The following is a 22,291-nucleotide window of genomic DNA, read 5'->3' on the forward strand; positions in this document are numbered from 1 at the left end:
TTGTTGGCATTATCCTGAAATGTTTAAAAGTAGTGTGATTGGTTGAAAAAGAGTTGCTAGTTTTATAAAATACATATATTATTTTCACAATCTTATATTATGCAGCCGAGAAACCTACAATGCGCTTACTAATTGGTTAACAGATGCCAGAATGCTAGCAAGTCAAAACATTGTGATCATCCTCTGTGGAAACAAGAAGGATCTGGATGCAGATCGTGAAGTTACATTCTTAGAAGCTTCCAGATTCGCTCAAGAAAATGGCAAGTGTTCTTTTTCCTCTAATTTCTTTTCAAATGGCAGATTTGGAGGAAATAACATTTCTTTAAGTTTAAAATATCTACTGTAGTTTTAAAATTGAGACTATATTTAGGAAACGTGGAACTTTCATTATTTTTACTGTAAATTTAGACTTATTTAGCATCTTTACAATTATTTGCATTTTGTCTATAAAAGTTACTATAATGATAAAGACAAGTGTGTTAACATGTTGTAATGACTTTTCAGTTCGAGTTCTTTGACTATTAGAAGACTTGAGTTAAAATGAAATTAATAACGATAATTTTAAAAGACACTAACCACATAATGACATTACTTTTTTTAATGTAATTTGAAGCAAAATTGGTGAAGTATTAGTAATAAATAGAAAAGAAAGCAGTAGATGAAATGCTGGGCTTATTTGCTCCATTTTATTTGCACTAAATGTAAGTCATTTGATTAAAGGATCCTTTGAAACAAATGCCACCTACAATTAACAGTTGCTTATAGTTAACGGCAAGATAAATAATCAGACATGTTAAATAATTTTAATTTTTATAACTGTAAAAAGAAATAATACAAAATACAGTTACTATGGCTAAGAAATTTAAAATGGAGTCCAGTGGTCATTCTGGAGGTTAGTCTTACACAAATCTCAGCCAGATATCACAAACTGCTCAAGTATGCAAAGCCACAAGCAGTAGTGTTCCTCAAAATCTTAAGGACATCCAGACACCATAAACAAACCACAAGATAAGGTAATCAGTAGACTCTAACCTGAAGGACAATTGGAGTACCCCAAACATCCACCAACAACAAACAACTTACCTAATCTTTTGCTTTAAAAACCCTTGCCTGAAGTTCCAAGACAGGACACTACTTGGGTTGGTACCTGAATCTGTGCTCCACAAATTGCAGTTCTAAGACCCCAAATAAATGCCTTTGTTGCCATGCAGCAAAGTTTATTATTTCTGGGTCAAAAGAACTAACCAAGAACTGAAATATCCTAATGTCATTATTCAAACTCTAGGGTACCAAATTATATTTTTACAAGTTGACTGGTTTTCTGCCAAAAAGAGATATGTGAAAGAAAAATATAAGCCATCACAAGAATTTGTAAAAAAAACTATTGAGATATATAGATGCATAGTATATTAAAGCTCAAAAGGAATTTGGATGTCATTTAATTGAACCTCATTTTTACAAATAAGGAAGCAACAGGCTAAAGTGGTTGTAATTTGCCTAAGAATAACAGATAGAACAGGCCTTTCTGCTGGGATTAGTAACCACTCTGGTGGATAAAGAAAGTATTAATTCATGTAACACCTCTACAAGTTCAGAAAGACAAATTGCAGTGTAGTCCCCCAAAAGTGCATATACACTCTTAGATTGTATTTGTGGTGATAGAGATATTATTTGGAGAAAGAAATTACTAATTCATTTGAAATCATCCACCTGGTAATTTTAACCAGTCTACTTCCTTCCTGACTTAAGTGCTAGTATAATTTATTTACAGAAATATATGATTTTAGGTAATAATTTACATTCCACTTGCTATTTTAAGAGGATATTAAACAGGCTTTTAGGAATTAAAAATTATGATTGTCTTCTAAATATGGCTTTGTATTTTGTTTTGTGTCAATTTTAGAGCTGATGTTTTTGGAAACAAGTGCACTAACCGGGGAGAATGTAGAAGAGGCCTTTGTACAGTGTGCAAGAAAAATACTTAACAAAATTGAATCAGGTAAAAGTCTTTCCGTTTATAAACTTTTCTGCATATCTTACCTTTGAGCTCAATAGTATCACTTTTTAATATATTTAGAAGCAATTTTGTCAAAAATATTCTCTCTGCTTTTGCCATCCTAAAATTGCCATGTATTGGTTTTAAGGTCATTTTCATGTAACTGAAAAAAAAAAAAAAAAGCCTGCCCCTCTTGTCATGATGGTTTCCACAGCCCCAGTAATGACAGGGGGTAAATAAACCAGTAGAACTATAAATGGGTATTCAGTTTCAGCTAGTGTTTGTTTTTTAGAACCACAGCCTTTTATGGATCCATCACTTAAAGGAAATAAAAAATACGCCGTTGTCTACTCTTTCAACAACATGCTAATGCTGTTGAACTAGTTGTCATGTGTAGTGACTAAGGGATCAGTTATGAAATGTTAAAGGAGTTATAAATAAATTATGTAATGTTGATAGTTATAGATTGGGCCATCAGGGAGCTATGTAATCAAGTGTAATTTTTAGTTCTGAAGCTAACTGAACATGCCTGAATTGTAATCTGTCTTGTTATTGTTGTACTTGTTTCTTCAGTAAAAATAAATTGAAAATAACCCCTAATTTAGGTAACTGACAAAGTACTATGTAGTTGTCATTTATTAAATTAGATTTTATGTAAATATTAACCCAAATTATATGTTGGCATTCACCTCTTAATTCATTCAGGTATTTGAATGCTTAGAATTTGTGAGGTGCTGAAATACAAAAATAAATAAATCACAGTCCTTGCCCTCCACAAACTGTCTTTCAAGAGATACAATAAAAAAATTATAATATGGTACAGTAGATGTAGTAATTGGGTAACATGAAGAAAGGGAAAATACCACAGGGATTGTGGTGGTACCAGGGAGAGCTTCCAGGAGAGGTTAAGACTAAGTTTAGTCTTTTAAAATATAAGGAAAAGTAGCTGGCCAAGGAAGTAAGAAGGAAGACATTCCAACAGAGGGGACTGCATGAGTTGAGATTGGGAGAAAATGACAGTTTGAAGCTGCCAGAACAGAAGGGGTAAGGCAGAGAATAGCAGGAGAGAAGGTTGCCAGTTTGGTATAATGCATCAAGGAGCTGGAACTTTTATCTTTTAGGTTACTGATTCTCAACCCTGGTTGTACATTAGAGCCACCTGGGATGTAGTAAAAAATACTAATCTGAGGGCCCACCTCCAGAGATTCTGAATTAATTAGTCTACAATATGGCTAGATATCAGCATTTTTAAAAGCTCTCCCATGTGATTCTAATTTTCATCCACTGATGTAGGGATGGGATGCTATTAAAGGGTGGTAAGCAAGTGAGTGATGTGGTCTAGATATGATTTAAGATAAATCATGAATGTGGGTGGCTATGTTAAGGATAGATTGAAGGGAGAACAGCACTGGAAGCCAGAATGCAATTAAGATGTTTTTGAGTAATCTGAGTAAAAGGTGACTGAATAGAGTTATGAAGGTATAGAAGTAGAGATGAAGAGATTTAGATGACTCTAAGAAATATTTAGGGAGATCCAAGATGGCTGACAGGGAGAGGCTGGGCTAACTTCTCTCCCAGAAAAACAACTAGGGGTCAGGCAGAAACAGTCCACAACAGTGGATCTGGGGTCTGGAGATCAGGGGAGAGTGCTACAGCACCCAGGAAAGTGTGGGACGAATACACAGAGAATCTGCAGGGTCACCCATCCCCCTCTCAGGGAAGAGAGCATCCGGTTCTCCAGTCTGGTAGGCAGGCCATTCCAGACTGAAAGGGCAGCAGAGGTCCACTCTCCCAAGAACAGGGCAGGACATGATATAGCACTATGCCAGCTTTTGGCTAGTGAATTCAGACTCCTTTGACCACCAGGGTTTTCAACTACCTTGCCTGGATATGCCATTGTCTGGTGCCCACAGTTAAAAAAAGCTGGCAGTCTGAGGGCTGAGGGGAATAGGTTGCTGAGGAGTGCCATCTGCTGGCAGGCAAGGAAAGCACACCTCCGAGAAAACATCTAAAAGGCTTTGGGGCAAAGAGGGCCATGTGCTGGGCAGACTAGGAAAGTACACCCTTGGGGAGCAGAATTAAAGGTTTATAGGCATCTTTATCTTCTCCCTGGGGCTCTGGAAAACTCATGTGCCCCCTTTGTGGGTCCCTGACCCTACCCTGTTTGTGTAATACTGACAAACCAAGTGTCAAAGAAGAGCATTAACACAAACCCAGTCAACAACAAAGGCTTTGACAAGAGAGAGAATCTGACCTTCAGAGTAAACTCACCAAGATAATCCGATGCCCAGACACCAGCAAAAAAATAATAAACCATATTGAGAAATAAGAAGATATGGAAAAGTGAAAGGAGTAAATCAAAAAGTCACAGGAGATACAGAATCTGGAACAACTACTCAAACATGTTTGAATAAAGCTCCTAAACAAATTAACCAAGATGGCTAAATAGATAAAGGATATTAAAGAAGGCACTGGGTGAGCATACATAACTTGAAAGCATGCTGTGCCAGTTTGAATGTATTATGTCCCCCAAAATGCCATTATCTTTGATGCAATTTAGTGTGGGCAGACTCATTAGTGTTGATTAGATTGTAATTCTTTGATTGAGTGTTTCCATGGAGATGCGACCCAACTAACTGTAGATGATAACTGATTAATTTCCATGGAGGTGTGGCCTTGATTAGTTTACTAGAGCCCTATATAAGCTCAGACAGAAGGAGAGAGCTTGCTATAGCCAAGAGGGACACTTTGAAGAACGCACAGGAGCTGAGAGAGGAGCTACATTTACAGAGACATTTTAGAGATGGTCTTTAAAAGCAGACTTTTGCTCCAGAGAAGCTAAGAGAGGACAAATGCCCCAAGAGCAACTGAGAGTGACATTTTGGAGAGAAGCTGCAGCCTAGAGAGGAACGTCCTGGGAGAAAGCCATTTTGAAACCAGAACTCTGGAGCAGTCGCCAGCCACATGCCTTCCCAGCTAACAGAGGTTTTGCAGACGCCATTGGCCATCCTCCAGTGAAGGTACCTGATTGTTTATGACTTACCTTGGACGCTTTATGGCCTTAAGACTGTAACTTTGTAACCAAATAAACCTCCTTTATAAAAGCCGATCCATTTCTGGTGTTTTGCGAAAAGGCAGCATTAGCAAACTGGAACACATGCAAAGAAAAATAACATGGGAAAGAAAGGCACAATGGATGAAATTAAAAGTATGTTATAAGCATACAACAGCAGATTTGAACAGGCAGAAGAAAGGAACAGCGAACTAGAAGACTGAGCATCCAAATTGAAACACACAAAAAGAACAAATAGAGAAAAGAATGGAAAAAAATTGAGCAGGATCTCTGGGAACTGATTGACAAAATGAAGTCCACAAACATTCGCTTTATGGATGCCTCAGAAGGAAAAGAGAAGGGAAAAGGGGCAGAAGGAATATTTAAAGAAATAATGGCTGAAAACTTCCCAACTCTTATGAAAGGAATTGATACCGAGGCCCAAGAAGTGCAATGTATGAGAAACCGCTTAAATCCAACGGTGCATACTAATCAGAATGACAAACTCAGAGATAAAGACAGAATTCTGAAAGCAGCAACACAAAAGCAATTCGTTACATACAAAAGATGCCTGATAAGACTAAGCACCCATTTCTCATCAGAAACCATGAAGATGGGAAGGCAATGGGATGATGTATTCAAGATACTGAAAGATAAAAATTACCAGCCAAGAATTCTCTTATCTGGCAAAACTGTCCTTCAAAAATGAGGGAGAGTGTAAGATATTCACAGATAAGCAAAAGCTGAGAGAGTTTGCTAACAAGAGACCTGCCTTACAATAAATATTAAAGGAAGCCCTGCAGGCTGAAAGGAAAAGACTAGAGGGAGAGGCTTGGAGAAGAGTGTAGAAATGAAGATTATCAGTAAGAGTAACTACAGGGATAAAAAGAGAGACAAAAATAAGATATGACATATAAAAACCCAAGGATAAAATGGGTAAAGTAAATACTGCCATTACAGTACTAACATTAAATGTTAATGATTAAACTCCTCAATCAAAAGACACAGACTGGCAGAATGGATTAAAAAAAATAGTATGAGCTATCTACATGCTGTCTACAAGAGACTCACCTCAGAACCAAGGATACAAAAGATTGAAAGTGAAAGGCTGGGAAAAGATATTCCATGCAAACAGTATCCAAAAAAAAAAAAAAAAAAAGCTGGGGTAGCTACACTAACATCAAACAAAATAGACTTTAAATGCAAAGCTGTTATAAGAGACAAAGAAGGACAATATTTGTTAATAAAAGGGGCAGTCCACCAAGAAGAAATAATCATAAGTATATAGGCACCTAACCAGGGTGCCCCAAAATTCATGAGGCAAACACTAGCAAAACTGAAGGGAGAAATAGACATATCTACAATAATAGCTGGAGACTTCAGTACACCACTTACATCATTAGATAGAACATCTAGACAGAGGATCAGTAGGAAATAAAGAATTTAAATAATTTGATACATGAACTAGGCCTTAAACACACATACAGAACAATGCACCTTGTTCCAGTTTGCTAGAGCTGCTATTATGCAAAATACTAGAAATGGATGGGTTTTACAAAGGGGATTTATTAGGTTACAGAGTTGCAGTTCTAAGGCCATAGAAGTGTCCAGACTAAGGCATCAACAAGATGATACCTTCACTGAAGAATGACTGATGGCATCCGGAACACCTCTGATGGCTGGCATCTGCTGATCCTTTGTTCCCAGTTGTGTTTCAAAATGGCTGTCTCTAAAACGTGTCTCTAAGCTTCTCTCAGCTCTCTCCTTGGTTCTCCTGGGGCATTTCTTTCTAAGCATCTTGGGGTCCTCTCTTAGCTTCTTCGGGGCAAACTCTGGGCTTCATCTCTTAGCTTAGCATCTCCAAACATCCTTCTGTCTGCATCTCCAAGCATCCCCAAGTATTAGCATCAGCAGCCTGTGTTGGCTCCTGAGCTCTAGTACTCCAGTGAACCAGTCAAGACCCACCCTGAATGGGCAGGGTCCATACCTCCATGAAAATAACCCAACCAAAGGTTCCACCCTAATCAACAGCCTAATAAGTCTGCCCCCATAAGACTACATTAAAGACATGGCTTTTCTGGGAAGCATAATAGATTCAAACCAGCTCACACCCCAAGACAGCAGTTTGTACATTCCTCTCAAGTGCTCATGGATCATTCTCCAGAATAGACCACATGTTGGGTCACAAAAGATCTCTTAATAAATTTTAAAAGATTGAAGTTATACAAGGCATTTTCTCAGATCATAATGGAATGAAGCTGGAAATCAACAACAGGAAAAGGACTGGAAAATGCACAAATTTGTGGAGGTTAAACAACATACTCCTAAACAGCCAGTGGGTCAAAGAAGAAATTGCAAGAGAAATCAGTAAATATATCAGGATGAATGAAAACAAGAACACAACATTTCAAAAGTTATAGGATGCAGCGAAGGCTGTGTTGAGAGGTAAATTTATAGCCCTAAATGCCTGCATTTAAAAGGTAGAAAGAGCTAAAATTGAAGACCTAACTATACACCTAGAGGAACTAGAAAAAGAGCAGCAAACTAATCCCAGAGCAAGCAGAAAGAAAGAAATAATGAAGAGTAGAGCAGAAGTAAATGGAATTGAGAACAAAAAAACACTAGAATCAACAAAACCAAAAGTGTTTTTTTTTGAGAAAATCAAGGAAATTGACAAGGCTTTAGCTAGACTGATAAAAAAAGAGAGAAGATGCAAATAAATAAAATCAGAAATGAGAAGGGACATTACTACTGACCCCACAGAAATAAAAAAGCTCATAAGAGGATACTATGAACAACTAACTATAAGCCAACAAACTAGACAACTTAGATGAAATGGACAATTTTATAGAAACATACAAACAATCCACACTGATTCCAGAAAAAATAGATCCCAACAAACCAATAACAAGTAAAGAGATTAAAAAGTCATCAAAAACCTCCTCTCAAAGAAAAGTCCAGGACCAGATGGCTTCACATTTGAATTTTCCCAGTTAGTCCAAGAAGAATAAATGCCAAGTGTGTTCAGATTCTTTCAAAAAACTGAGGAGGAGGAAATGTTACTAACTCATTCTATGAAGCCAATATCATCCTAATACCAAAAGGAGGTAAAGGTAATACAAGAAAGGAAAATTACAGACCAGTCTCTCTAGTGAATATTAGTTGCAAAAGTCCTCAGCAAAATACTTGCAAATTGAATCCAACCACACATTAAAAAAATTATACACCATATCAAGTGGATTTTATCCCAGGTATGCAAGGGTGGGTCATCACAAGAAAGTCAATCAATGTAGTACACCATATTAACAAATCAAAAGAGAAGAACCACATGATCATGTTGATTAATGCTGAAAAGGCATTTGACAAAATCCAGCATCCCTTCTTGAGAAAAACACTTGAAAAGAGAGGAATCAAAGGGAACTTTTTCAACATGATAAAGAGCATATATGGAAAAACCCACAGCTAACATCATACTCAATGTTGAAAGATTGAAAGCTGTACTGTTGAGATTGGGAACAAGACAGGAATGCCCACTGTCACCACTGTTACTCAACATTGTACAAGGAATTCTAGCTAGGGCAGTTACACAAGAAAAAAATAAAAGGCATCCAAATTGGAAAGGAAGAAGTAAAACTTTCACTGTTTGCAGATGATATGCTCCTATCCCTAGAAAGTCCCAGAAAATCTACAACAAATCTATTGGACCTAATGAATGAGTTCAGCAAAGTGGCAGGATACAAGATCAACATGCAAAAATCAATAGAGTTTTTGTACACTAGTAATTAGCAATCTGAGAAGGAAACAGGAAAAAAAATTCAATTTACAACAGCAACTAAAAGAATCAAAAGTATCTAGGAATAAACTTAGCCAAGGATGTAAAGAACCTGTATTCAGAATACTACAAAACATTCTTAAAGAAATCAAAGAAGACCTCAGTAAATTGAAGGGTATTCAATATTCATGGATTAGAAGACTAAATATTGTTAAGATGTCAATTCTACCCACATTGATTTACAGATTCAGCGCAATCCCAATCAAAATTACAACAGACCACTTTGCAGAATTGTTTCGAAAAGCCAATTACAAAATTTATTTGGAAGGATTAGGGGCCGCTAATAGCCAAAAGCATCTTGAAAAGAGAAATTAAGTTGAAGAACTCCAATTCCTAACTTTAAAGCACATTACAAAGCTACAGTGATTTAAAAGAAACAGCATGGTATTGGCACAAAGATAGACATATTGACCAATAGAATCAAATTGAAAGTTCAGAAATAGACTTTCACATCTCTGGTCAGTTGATATTTGACAAGGCTGCCATGGCCACCCACCTGGGACAGAGGAGTATTTTCAACAAATGGTGCTGGGAAAACTGGAAATCTGTATCCAAAGAATGAAGAGGGTCCTTATCTTACACCTTATACAAACATTAATTCAAAATGAGATCAAAAGCCTAAATATAAAAGCCAGAACCATTAAACTCCTAGAAGAAAATGTAGGGAAGCATCTAAGATTTTATGGTAGGAGGTGGTTTCTTAGACCTTACACCCAAAGCACAAGCAGTGAAAGAAAAACTGGATAAATGGGACCTTCTCAAAATTGAATACTTTTGTGCTTCACACAACTTTGTGAAGAGGGTGAAAAGGTAGCCTACTTAATGGGAGAATATATTTGGAAACCATGTATCTGATAAGAGTTTAATATCCAGGATATATAAAGAGTCCTACAAGTCAATGAAAAAAGACAACCCAATTTAAAAACGGGCAACAGACATGAATAGACATTTTTCCAAAGAGGACATACAAATGGCTAAAAAGCATATGAAAAGATATTTAACATCACTAGCTATTAGGGAAATGTAAATCAAAACTATAATGAGATCGTGTCACACCTACTAAAGTGGCCACTATTTAAAAAAAAAAAAAAATAGAAAACTGCAAGTGTTGGAAAGGATGTGGAGAAATAGGAACACTTACTCATTGTTGGTGGGAATGTAGAATGGTGCAGCCACTGTAGTAGAAAGTTCGGCGGTTCCTCAGGAAGCTGCCATATGATCTGTCAATCCTGCTCCTAGTTATATACTCAGAAGAACTGAAAGCAGGGAAGCAAACATTTAAACATCGATGTTCATACTGGCATTATTTGTAATTGCTAAAAGATGAAAACAACCCAGGTATCCATCAACCAAATGAATGGATGAACAAAATTTAGTATATACATGCAATTAAATGGTATGCAGCTGTAAGAAGAAATGAAGGCATGATGCATGTGACTACATAGATGAACCTTGAGGACATCATATTGAGTGAAATAAAGGACAAAAGGACAAATATTGTATGGCCTCACTAATATGAACTAAATATAACTAGCAAACTCATGGTGTTAATATCTAGAACATAGATCACCAGAGGATAGAATAAGGGCAGAGAATGGGGAGCTGATACATAATTTGTGCAGAATATGTAGTAAGTTGATTGTAATGCTTGGAAATGGATGGAGGTGATGGGGGCACACTATACTGAATGCAACTAACAGCGATGATATGTGGGTGCAATTGTGGTTGAAAGAGAAAGTTTAGGCTTGTGTATGTCACTAGAAGGAAGGTCAGAGGATAAAATATGAGATCATATAACATAGTGAACTCTCTTCAAGGTGAACATGTTTTAGAATTGATTGATTGTGGTGATGATTGCACAACTCTGAATATACTAAAATACATCTCACTGAAGCTGCTTTAAAAAAAAAAAGAAGTATATAGACAATAACATCTGTAGGACAGAGCAATTGATTTGCTCAGTGGGGTGAGGGGTGAGGGTGTATGTGAGTGGGGTCAGGAAAGGAGCGAGGAGTCAAGGACTTGGGAAATAGTAAAGAGATGCCACTTAAGCCAGAGGATAAACAGGTATAAGGGAATGACAATGAGCTCTGTTTTGGTGTGCTGCTTTTGCGGTAATACTGGAATATACATATGGAGTTACCTAATAAGTTTTGGGGAAAATTCGGGTTGGAATATTAATTTGGGGATTCCACATGAGGTGAATCGTGGAATGAGGGAAGAGACACAAATTGATATGGTAGGAGGAGAATCTAAGATGGCGGCATAGAGAGGAGTGGAAGCTAAGTAGTCCACCTGGAACAACTAAAAAAAAAAAAACAGAAACAACTAGTAAATAATCCAGAATAACTGCGGGGGGACAAACGTGACTGTCCACTCATCATACACCAACCTGAATTGGGAGGAATGCCTGAGATCACAGCATAAAATCTGTAAGTAAAAACTGAGGATCCAAGTCAGGAGACCCCTCCCCCCACAGCCTGAGCTGCAAAGCCTCATGGTGCCAGAGAGAAGCTCTCTCCCAGTAAACAAATATGGCTCATCTGAGCTCCAACTGGGATTTTAATTAGCAAGTATGAACTTCTTACTACAAGGTATGAATCCCCAAGAAGCAGACAGAGGCTTTGGGTGACGACTGACCTTGGAGACCCAGAGGGTTGCCATGGACTAGCTCTGAAGGGGACTTTCTGTTTCTTTTTTGGCTCAGTGGAGAAAGCCTCAGCCATTTTCAGTCCCCAGTGCTGTGACCCAGACCAGGGTGGGTATAGCACAGGCAGAGAGAGACCATTGAAATGCTAATGACCTCCCCCAGGGGGTCTGTCTTCTCTAAGAGGAAAGGGGTGGGGCCCAGCTCCACTACCCACCTTCCATTCTGAACCAAACCCCAGAGCCTGGGGAAAAACAGCCACACCTCCTTATACCACTCAAGAATTACAGGCTAACAGGTATACCAATTTTCTAAGACACACCCTCAGGGAAACCGGATACTGAATATTTCTTCCTTCTGGGACCTGAGCCCGTTCTGGTCTGGGAAAACCTGATTGGGGTAACCAAGGAAACTATGCCTAGACAACAGAAAACTACAACCTACACTAAGAAAAATGAAGTTATGGCCCAGTCAAAGGAACAAACTTACACTTCAATTGAGATACAGGAATTGAAGCAACTAATAATAAGTCAATTCAGAAAGTTTAGGGAAGACATGGCGAAAGAGCTGAACCGTATAATGAAAACACAGGATGTACATAAGTTAGAAATTGAAAGCTCGAAAAACCAACTGGCAGAATCTATGGAAATGAAAGGCACAACACAAGAGATGAAAGACACACTGGAAACATACAATAGCAGATCTCAAGAGGCAGAAGAAAACACTCAGGAACTGGGGAACAAGGCACCTGAAAGCCTACACACAAAAGATCAGATAGAGAAAAGAATGGGAAAATATGAGCAACATTTCTGGGAACTTAAGAACAAAACAAAGAGCAGGAATGTGTGTGTCACTGGTGTCCCGGAAGGAGAAGAGAAGGGAAAAGGGGCAGAAGCAATAATAGAGGAAATAATCAATGAAAATTTCCCATCTCCTATGAAAGACATAAAATTACAGATCCAGGAAGCACAGCATACCCCAAACAGAATAGATCTGAATAGGCCTACACCAAGACACTTAATAGATTATCAAACATCAAAGATAAAAAGAGAATCCTGAAAGCAGCAAGAGAAAAGAGATCTATCACATGCAAAGGAAGCTTGATAAGACTATGTGCAGATTTCTCAATAGAAACCATGGAAACAAGAAGGAAGTGGGGTGATATATTTAAGATACTGAAAGAGAAAAACCACCAAGAATCCTATATCCAGCAAAACTGTCCTTCAAATATGAGGAAGAGCTTAAAATATTCTCTGACAAACAGACAATGAGAAAGGTTGTGAACAAGATACCTGCTCTACAGGAAACACTAAAGGAAGCACTGCAGACAGAAAGGAGAAGACAGGAGTGAGAGGTTTGGAAAACAATTTTGAGAGATAGTAACACAGCAATGTAAGTACACTGAACAAAGATGACTGTGAATATGGTTGAAAAGGAAGGCTGGGCTCATGTGGGACACCAGAACAAAAGATGAACAATAAAGGCTGGGACTGTGTAACTCAGGGAAATCTAGGTTGCTCAATGATTGCAAAAAAAGGGTACAAATATGTTTTTGCATGAGGTAGAACAAATGAATGTCAGCATTGCAAGGTGTTAAAAATAGGGTGGGATTGGGGGTGAAGTACAATAAATGCAAACTAGAGACTAGAAAAAAGAATTGATATGGTATAACTTTACAGAAGAGAATTACTGAATTACAAGACTAGAAACATTTATCATTAATGATACGATAGTTGAAAGTAAAGTGGTCTGCCCAGCAGACAAAGCAATCTGTCCAGCAGATGAAGGAAAGGAAAAAAAAAAAAAGTCACCAAACCAGGGAAAGCCCCCACATCTGATACTACTGGCTGGGGAGGTCCCAGGTCAGCCAATCAGAGTTCTGGTTTGCACACGGTCCCAGGCAGAGCATCCCCTCCTGGGTGAGACCTCCAAACCTTTCTGAAACTCCGGCCAGTATTTATGGCAAATTGTCCAGGAGTAGAGGTGCTGTGCTGCACATCTCAAGGAAAGGGCTAATTCCTTAGGACAATCACAAGACTTCCTTATCTTAGTTTCACCAAGACGTTCGCAGTTGGGGAGCCTACCCCGGCGGAGGTACAGGTGGTCTGTTAATTATTAGCAACTCCCCCCCATCCCCCAACAGGCACTCTGTTAGGCTTCAGTGACTTGCTTTTTTATAGGTATCTTCCGTTCCCACTCCCTTGTAGACAGACTGGCACCTGCTAACGTGCAGGGCAGCTATCTGCTTATGATTCATGTTGGTTTGATCCATACATTACCTCTTCCTACAATTTCTAACAGACATATATCTATCTATCTATCTATCTATCTATCTATATCTAAGAATAGTTGAAACTATGAGAAAGAATGTGATCATCCAAAGAGTCTAAATAAGAGCAGTGGTTTGAAAACAAAAGCCTGGAGAAGGCCAGCATTTAAGGGTGAACAGAAGAAAGGTGCCTAGAAAAGAGGCAGAGAAGGAAATAGAGATATATGAAGAGAACCAGGAGAAAAATGCATGTCATTTAAGCCAAAATTTTAAGAGATTCAAAGAAGTGTTCATGATCAAGTGCAATAGAGAAAGTTTAGTAAGCTCAGAACAGAGCTGAAAGAACATCTCTTGGGGTGGGCATTGGGAAGTCATTGGTCATCTTTATCAAGAACAATTTCAGTAGAATTACCAAGGTGGAAGACAGATAGCTATCAGTTAAAGAACAAGTAAGAGGTGAGAAGGCAGAGTGTAGAGTTCTCCCTTGAAAAGGCTGGATGAGGAGGAGGGACTTGGTAAGGCAGGGTACACAGGGTTAATGTAAAGGAGGGTTTTAGTGAGGGAAGAAATTTTAGCATGTTTAAATGCTTAGAGAGAGGTGAAAGATAAAGGGGAGAAGGATGTGCAGAGAAAATGAGAGAAAGTAGGGCACTGGGTAAGGTAGGAGTGAGTCTGGTCAAGGGCTCAGATGAAGGATTGGATTCCAACAGGAAAAGGGACGCGTCATGCATTTATATTTTTTAGTCTGAAACAAAGTTACTAAATTTGGTACAAGAACTATTAGTTTAAAGATACTGTAAGAAATATTTATCTTTAAAATTGGTTTAGTGTTGAATATTAAGTTCAACATGAGGTTTTATTTAAATTGCCTTGCAACTTTACCATCACATCCATAAATACAAATATATATTGATTCATGTAAAACCTTTTAAGGTACATGTCTTCTGAGGTAATCAAAATACAGAATTACATTTATGAGGATTTAAATTAGGATAATTAAGCAGTAATTCTTATTTTAATTCTTTTAATAGACAATATAACCACATGGTTCAGAAACCATTATCCCCCCCTTTACACATAAAATTAGTATACTGTAAACTGCTTCATCTTTGCTTTTTTGCACTTACTATACCTAGAGATCATTACAAATCAGTATATAGAGAGCTTCCATATACACATGCACACACATATTCACATACTGTAAATGTGCATATGAAATGTATAATATTCCTTTGTGTGTATTACTGTTGTTTAACCAATCTACTTTGGACATTTGGGTTGTTGCCAAAATTTTGCTGTTAAAAATAATGGTGCAGTAAATAGCTTTTTATATATCATTTCACTGTACATGAGTATATCTGTAGGAAAAATTCCCAAAAGTGGAATTGCTAGGTCAAAAAAACATAACATTTGGAATTTAGATAGAAGCTGTCCAGTGGTCTCCTGTTGGGGTTGTAACAATTTATAATCACACTAGTAATGAATACAAGTGCTAATTTTACTAAAGCCATGCCAATATATAGTGTATTATCCTATTTGGGTTTTTTTTTGTGGGGGCAGGGGTTTAGTTTCCAAGAGCCCCCACTTAATCTAATGAAAAGGCATCCTTCAGAGAGATAGGTAAGTAGGCATTCAGCAGATGCATGTGGGACTAGTGTTTGCAAAATGCATGCTTCCCTGTGAAAAGGATGCTAGTATTCTTCAACTGTTGAGTGTTCTCATTTTTAGGTGGTCAACCCTCATGGGTATGTTAAATTTCCACAAAGCTTTTGTGCAAGTGGCTCATTTGTTTTCTTCTACTTATTGTCAAGCAAAAATTCAGTAATTACGTGTTTGTTTGTTTTTTATTAAATGATCTTTAATTTTGCTTTGTAAAAATTCTCCACTAGATGGAGTACTCATCATCTTTTCTTAATAGTTTTATTGAGATATATTCACATACCCTAAGTCATCCACAGTGTACAATCAATTATGCACAGTACCATCATATAGTTGTGCATTCATCACCAGAAACAATTTTTGAACATTTTCCTTACTCCAAAAAAGTAAAAATAAAAAAGAACACCTAAAACATTCCATCCCCCCATCCCACCCTATTTTTCATTTAGTTTTTGCCCCCATTTTTCTACTCATCTGTCCATAAACTGGATAAAGAGAGTTTGAGTCACGAGGTTTTCATATACAGTCACATCACGTAAGCTATATAGTTATGCAATTGTCTTTAAGACCGCATGGTACTGGCAAAAGATAGATATACCGACCAATGGAACAGAATTGAGTATTCAGAAATAGATCCTCTCATCTATGGACAATTGATCTTTGATAAGGCAGTCAAACCAAAGCAACCAGGACAGAGCAGCCTCTTCAATAAATGGTGTTTGGAGAACTGGATATCCATATCCAGAAGAATGAAAGAGGACTCTTTTCTCACACTTTATACAAAAAAATAACTTGAAATGGATAAAAGACCTAAACGTTAGCTCTAAGACCGTAAGACTCTTAGAAGAAAATGTAGGGCAATATCTTAAAGATCTTGTGATAGGAGGTGGTTTCCTAGACCTCACATCCAAGGCGTGAGCAACCAAAGAACAAACAGACAAATGGAATCTCCTAAAAATTAAACACTTTTGTACATCAAAGAACTTTGTCAGAAAAGTAAAAAGGCAGCCTATGCAATGGAAGACAATATTTGGAAACCACATATCAGATAAGGGTTTAATATCCAGAATATATAAAAAGATCCTACAACTCAACAACAGAAAGACAAGCAACCCATTAAAAAATGGTCAAAAGACATGGATAGACACTTTTCTGAAGAGGAAATACAAATGGTTCAAAAACTAAAAGGTGTTCACCTTCACTGGCTATTAGGGAAATGCAAATCAAAACACAATGAGATATCATCTCACACCTGCTAGAATGGCCATTAGCAATAAAACAGAAAATTACAAATGCTGGAGAGGATGTGGAGAAAGAGGCACATTTACTCACTGTTGGTGAGAATGTAGAATGATGCAGCCACTCTGGAAGGCAGTGGCAGCTCCTTGGGAAGCTAAGTACAGAATTGCCATATGATCCACACATTCCATTACTAGGTATATACTCACAGGAACTGAAAGCTAAAACACGAACAGACATTTGTAAACCAGTGTTTATAGCAGCATTATTCACTATTGCCAAGAGATGGAAACAGCCCAAATGCTCATCACCAGATGAGTGGATAAACAAACTGGTATATAATGGAATATTATGCATCTATAAGACAGAACACAGTCATGGAACATAAAATAACATGGATGAACCTTAAGGATGTTATGTTATGTGACGTTAGCCAGAACCAAAGGGCAAATTCTGTATGGTCTTATTAATATGAACTAACATTAATGAGCAAACTTTGAGAGTCAAAAGCCAAGAACACAAGTCATCAGAAGGTAAAAAGAGGGTAGAGGTTGGGCATTTGACGCTGAAGTAGTATAGAATGTTCAACAGGATTGATTGTATAGATCCAGAAATGGATTGCATAATACCGTGTGATGGTAGCACAATATTGTAAGTACACTGAACAAAGATGTGTGTGAGTAAAGCTGAAAGAGTGCTAGGGGCAAGTATGACACCAGAAGGAAAGATAGATGATAAAGACTGGCATTGTATAACTTAGTGAAACCTGGAGTGGTCAGTGATGGTGACTAAGTGTACAAATATAAAATGTTGTTACATGTGGGAGGACAAATGAACGTCAACCTTGTAAGATATAAAAAAGGGAAGGTATTGGGGAAAAATATAATCAAACTGGAGTCTATGGTTAACAGTAACATTGTAATATGGATCCATTAAATGTAACAAAGGCAATGTACCAAAGCTAAATGTCTATGAGAGGGGGATATAAGGGAGGGGTATGGGATTCTTGGTAGTGATGGTGTTGTCTGACCTTATTATTGTATTGTATGGTATTTTAATTTTTTTATCTTTTTTATTCTTTAAAAATATTTTTTTTGAAGTAATGAATATGTTCAAGTGCTGTTGTGGTGATAAATGCACAACTGTATGATGACACTGTGAACGATTGTACACTGTGGATGATTGCAGGGAAGATATAAACAGAGGGATTCAAGTGCTGGAGAAAACATGGAGAGAGGGATGTACCTATTTACTGTTGGTGGAGAAGTAAAATGGTGTAGCCTCTCTGGAGAGTTGTGGTGGTTCCACAAGAATCTAAATATGTGGGTGCCATAAGGTCCTGCAACCTCATTATGGGGTATGTACTTGGAAGATCTGAGAGCAGGGATACAAGTGGACATCTGCACACTGGTGTTTATGGAGGCAGTCGTCATGATCTGCAATGGATGGAGGTGGCCTAAGGGTGCATCCGCTGAGAAACATATTTGGATTTTTGCCAATCTGATCCTTGAAAAATGGTATCTCTGTAATTTTAAATGTATTTTTTTTTCTCATCTTTAAATTATGGAATTTGGCATGGTGGTGCCTCAGTTTTTTCATGTTTGTTTAACAAAGTTTATTAATTCTTTCAACAAATGTGTTTTTGAGAGTCTACTTTGTGCCAGATATTGCAGTTGGTGCTGGAGATAACACAGAGTACAAAACAGCAATAACGGTATCAAAAAATGCATGGTATTTATTTTTGTATACATAATATATGCACATAATTCCAAATTCAAAAAGTACACCAAGGGTATATGGTGAAAAGTCACCTTCCATTACCACTCCTTCCCTGTCTCCTAGCCATCCAAACTCATCCTTGAATTCGGTTTTTATTTTCAGTTCTTGATATCCTTCCAGAAATATTTTATGCCTGTGCGAGCAAACATACATATATCATTTTTTTTCTCCTCTATATTAAAAATGGTGGCATGGATACATAGTGCTCTGTGTCTTGCTTTTTTGCCACTTAATATATTTTGAAGGTCCCAGAAACATAAAAAGTTTTTAAAAGGAATTCTTGATTGGTCTTCAGGTGAGCTGGATCCAGAAAGAATGGGCTCAGGAATTCAGTATGGAGATGCTGCCTTGAGACAGCTGAGGTCACCGCGGCGTGCACAAGCCCAGAGTGCCCAAGAATGCGGCTGTTAGGCTTCAGCGCTGGAGCACCCCAGGTGGGTGCTGACAGTCGGGAATATCTGTTTGCCCTGCTGATGTTGTACTCTTTCTTCACTGCACCAAGTTCCTCATGTGTTTATCTGTAGAAATTGTTCCATTGCTTTTTGCAAGTAAATATGAAGAAGAGATGTGCTTACATAATTTGAACTTGTTCTGCTTGAAAGAAATTAAACTATATAGAAAATTCTTATAGTCTTGTTGAGAAAGACAGGAAGGGCCGTCCGTGGGAGGTAGAGGTCCTTCTCCTTTATGTCAGTGAGGAGACTTTCTTGGGTTAAAGTCTAAATAAATGTGCCTCTGCTAAGATAAAAGGCTTTATAAAGTTCACAAATGGAGATTTTAACTTTTTAAAGCTTCCTCTTTTTTCCCATTACCACAGTGGACTTTATTTATAGTCAACATTATCTAACAGGCATAGGTAAGTATTAAGTAAAAGGCAGTAATGTTCTCTGATTCCCTTTTAGGCTTTAAGCTACATTTATTTATACATTTTTAATTATGCAGATTTTTTAATTCTTCTTAATATTTTTTTAGGTGTACATACAATTGTATTTGGGACACAATTGTTGGAGCTTGAAGAATCTGAAGTTTTTTTACCACCATCTTTTTCTACTCTTTGCAGAAGTAGATCTTTGTGGGAAAAAGTAATTTGGGATATTATGCAAGCTAGTAGATGTGGCACAGCAAACTATACAACAAATCTAATTCAGTGGACAATACCATTAGATGTATACATGTATGTACAGATGTCCTGTTCCATAGTTTTCCTTTTACCTTTAGTTTAAAACATGGCTATGTACTGTATATATTGTAGCTCAGTTAAGTCTCCACAGCATGATATATGATATATGATATAATAGAATGTTGCACTACACGGAGTTTAATATGTTAAGTTTTTTAATCATATGAACTAAAATTTGTTAATTGTGAGGTGTGCTTTTATCATCATGTCAGTTATATTGCACAATTGGTTATATTTATGACCTGATATTCAAGGACTCTGGCATTGATGGCCAGTGCGTTTCTTATTTAATTCTATTTACCACATTCTGCACAGTGTTTGCACAGTCTACACTTGAAATACTAGATCAGTAGTTATCCACTAACATACCATAATAAAAATGAAGAATGACGTTTTTTCCATTAACTTTACACTGTCCGGCTCTCTTTATTTTGAAGCATCTTCGTCCAGGTCAATTCAGGAAACACACATAATCGAGTACTTGCTGTTTTAGGCACTGTGAACAGTAACTATGGATGCCAATACCTTTAACCATACTTACTAAGCAACTAATTCTCCTCTCAGTTGTTGATACAATGTGATAGATAGACCATGTAACTTGGGACTCCTCATCTGTTTCCAATTTGTTGATCTGGTTTCCCTGCTAGAAAATACATTGTTTGCTATTAAGCTATTTTTTAGGAATTCAGTATTATAGCAGCACTGCCTTTTTTAAAAAAGTGTTTTATTACTTCATGTTAATTTTAAGAAAACCACTAAATTAATATTAAAGGGACACCACTCATTAAGAAATTTCTTTACAGCTTTTGCTGAATACTTAAATGCCTTACTGCAACCTATCAAGTCAACATGTTTTTAATTCACATAGGGTACATCAAAGCATAATATATATTGTATTACAAAGACTTGTTTTAATATTTTAGAATGTCAGTACAAAAAATGTATATAATGGAGTTTTGCTTTAAAGTTGGAATGCAGTATTATTTAATTCTGGAGGGTTAAAAACGATTCATCTTATGTGTTCTTCCACTGTGACTTTTTCTTAAAAGGTAGCTGCCAAGTGATGGTTAAATTCTCTTAACTTTTCGTTAGAAGATGCCTATTGCTTCTGATGATGTTGCTTTATTTTAATCAGCTGACAGAGGCACGCATAAACTCTGGGAAGTGATTTTGATAAAACCATCTGTATGTATCTGTTTTAGATTTTTTTTAAGTTTTATTTTTTATGCTTTGAATATTTTCTTTTGAAACATCAAAATCTGAAGCAAATTCTCAGACTGAACTACTTCTCAGATCTTGCTGGAAGAATTTTTCATTTAATGTCTCATTTATGATCACTTTGCTAGCTACTCATTTTTAAAGTTTTCTGCATGAGATGGGAGCCTGTCTATTCTAACAGATCAGTTTATCCAAAAGTAAAAATTGTTAAAATAAGATAAATTTGATTTATAAATGAGCCTATTAATTGAACCACAGGTACCGCGTATTATTGCACATCCTTTGACCGATAACAGTTATGGGAGAACCAAACCATGGTGGTTCTTAATAATGGCTCGTGCCTTTAGGAAGAATGAAGAGATAAGATAATTTGGTATTTTGGTCAGTTTGGTAATAAATGTTATGTATACATTTCCCTCAACTTACTAAGTATTTAGGAAGCCTTTAATTTGCATCTCTAGAAAAGTAATTTTTCAGTCTAACTAGAAAAAGATTTAAAGTCCATTTACTCTTGAGATTGAATTTATTCTTTTTACAATCCAGCATTTAAGTGAAAATGACATCACATTTTGGGAGCTGGTAATAGTTTTGTTGGAAGCATTCAATTTTGTCTACATTTGCTGAATTCTTTAAGAACATTGATTCTTAGCAGATTAATATTATTCATAGTAAAGAATCTGATGCCAAAGTTAGAAACCTAAATGATTTGTAATTCATACTGTGACATATTAGATAGTTCTTCATTTTCTGTCCTCTCTGCCTTTTTTTGGAGGAGAGATTTAGAGGAGGTTTAAAAAACACCTATGAATTTCTAATTTTTGTGCCAATTGTGAAATGAGTCTCTTTACTAATCAGTCTAACTATTCATGTACGTACAAGCTGAGTTTGTCCCTGTTGTTACTTGGTTACTTCCTAATTGCATTAACTTCCTTAAGAAGCTGTTTTTAGAATTTTAGAGGAATTTATCTGAGAATACCAGACTTACCAGTTGCAGTAGAACAAGTGGCTAAGTGGGCAACCACCACTCTCTAAGGTTAGAAAATACTTCTTGCTGGTAGAAAATAATGTGATTAGGGAATCTCTATTTCTTTTAAAATAGTGTCTATGTATTTTTTAATTTGTTAAGGAAAAATTTCAAACATATACAAATATAGAGAAAATAATACAATGAACTACCAAATCGGCTAGCTTCAACAGTTATCAACATTTTTGCAAATCTTGTTTCCTCTATCTGCACCCACTTTTTTATGCTATAGTATTTGAAAACATCTAAAGCATCTGTCATTTCACTCAAAAATAGATCAGTATGCATCTCCAACTGATAAGAATATATAAATTTTTTATGTAATCACCATATCATTGGGAACTTTTTACAAGACATTGTTACAAAGCCAAGAATGGTTTTTTGTTTGTTTTTTTT

At 36.8% G+C, this 22,291-nt stretch overlaps 1 protein-coding gene across 1 annotated transcript in view; it reads left to right on the forward strand.

The window, feature by feature from the left end:
* The window catches only part of RAB4A (RAB4A, member RAS oncogene family), a 65,809-nt gene extending 45,746 nt beyond the window's left edge, over positions 1-20,063 (forward strand). The window contains exons 5-8 of the mRNA XM_037820776.1: positions 106-260; positions 1,904-1,999; positions 18,769-18,907; positions 19,446-20,063. Coding sequence (XP_037676704.1) covers positions 106-260; positions 1,904-1,999; positions 18,769-18,884 — 367 coding nt within the window. The 3' untranslated portion in view covers positions 18,885-18,907; positions 19,446-20,063. The remainder of the gene's footprint in view (positions 1-105; positions 261-1,903; positions 2,000-18,768; positions 18,908-19,445) is intronic.
* Positions 20,064-22,291: the final 2,228 nt, after the last annotated feature.

This window comes from Choloepus didactylus, chromosome 2 (assembly GCF_015220235.1).
Source record: "Choloepus didactylus isolate mChoDid1 chromosome 2, mChoDid1.pri, whole genome shotgun sequence".
In the NCBI taxonomy this organism is placed as follows: Eukaryota; Metazoa; Chordata; class Mammalia; order Pilosa; family Megalonychidae; genus Choloepus; species Choloepus didactylus.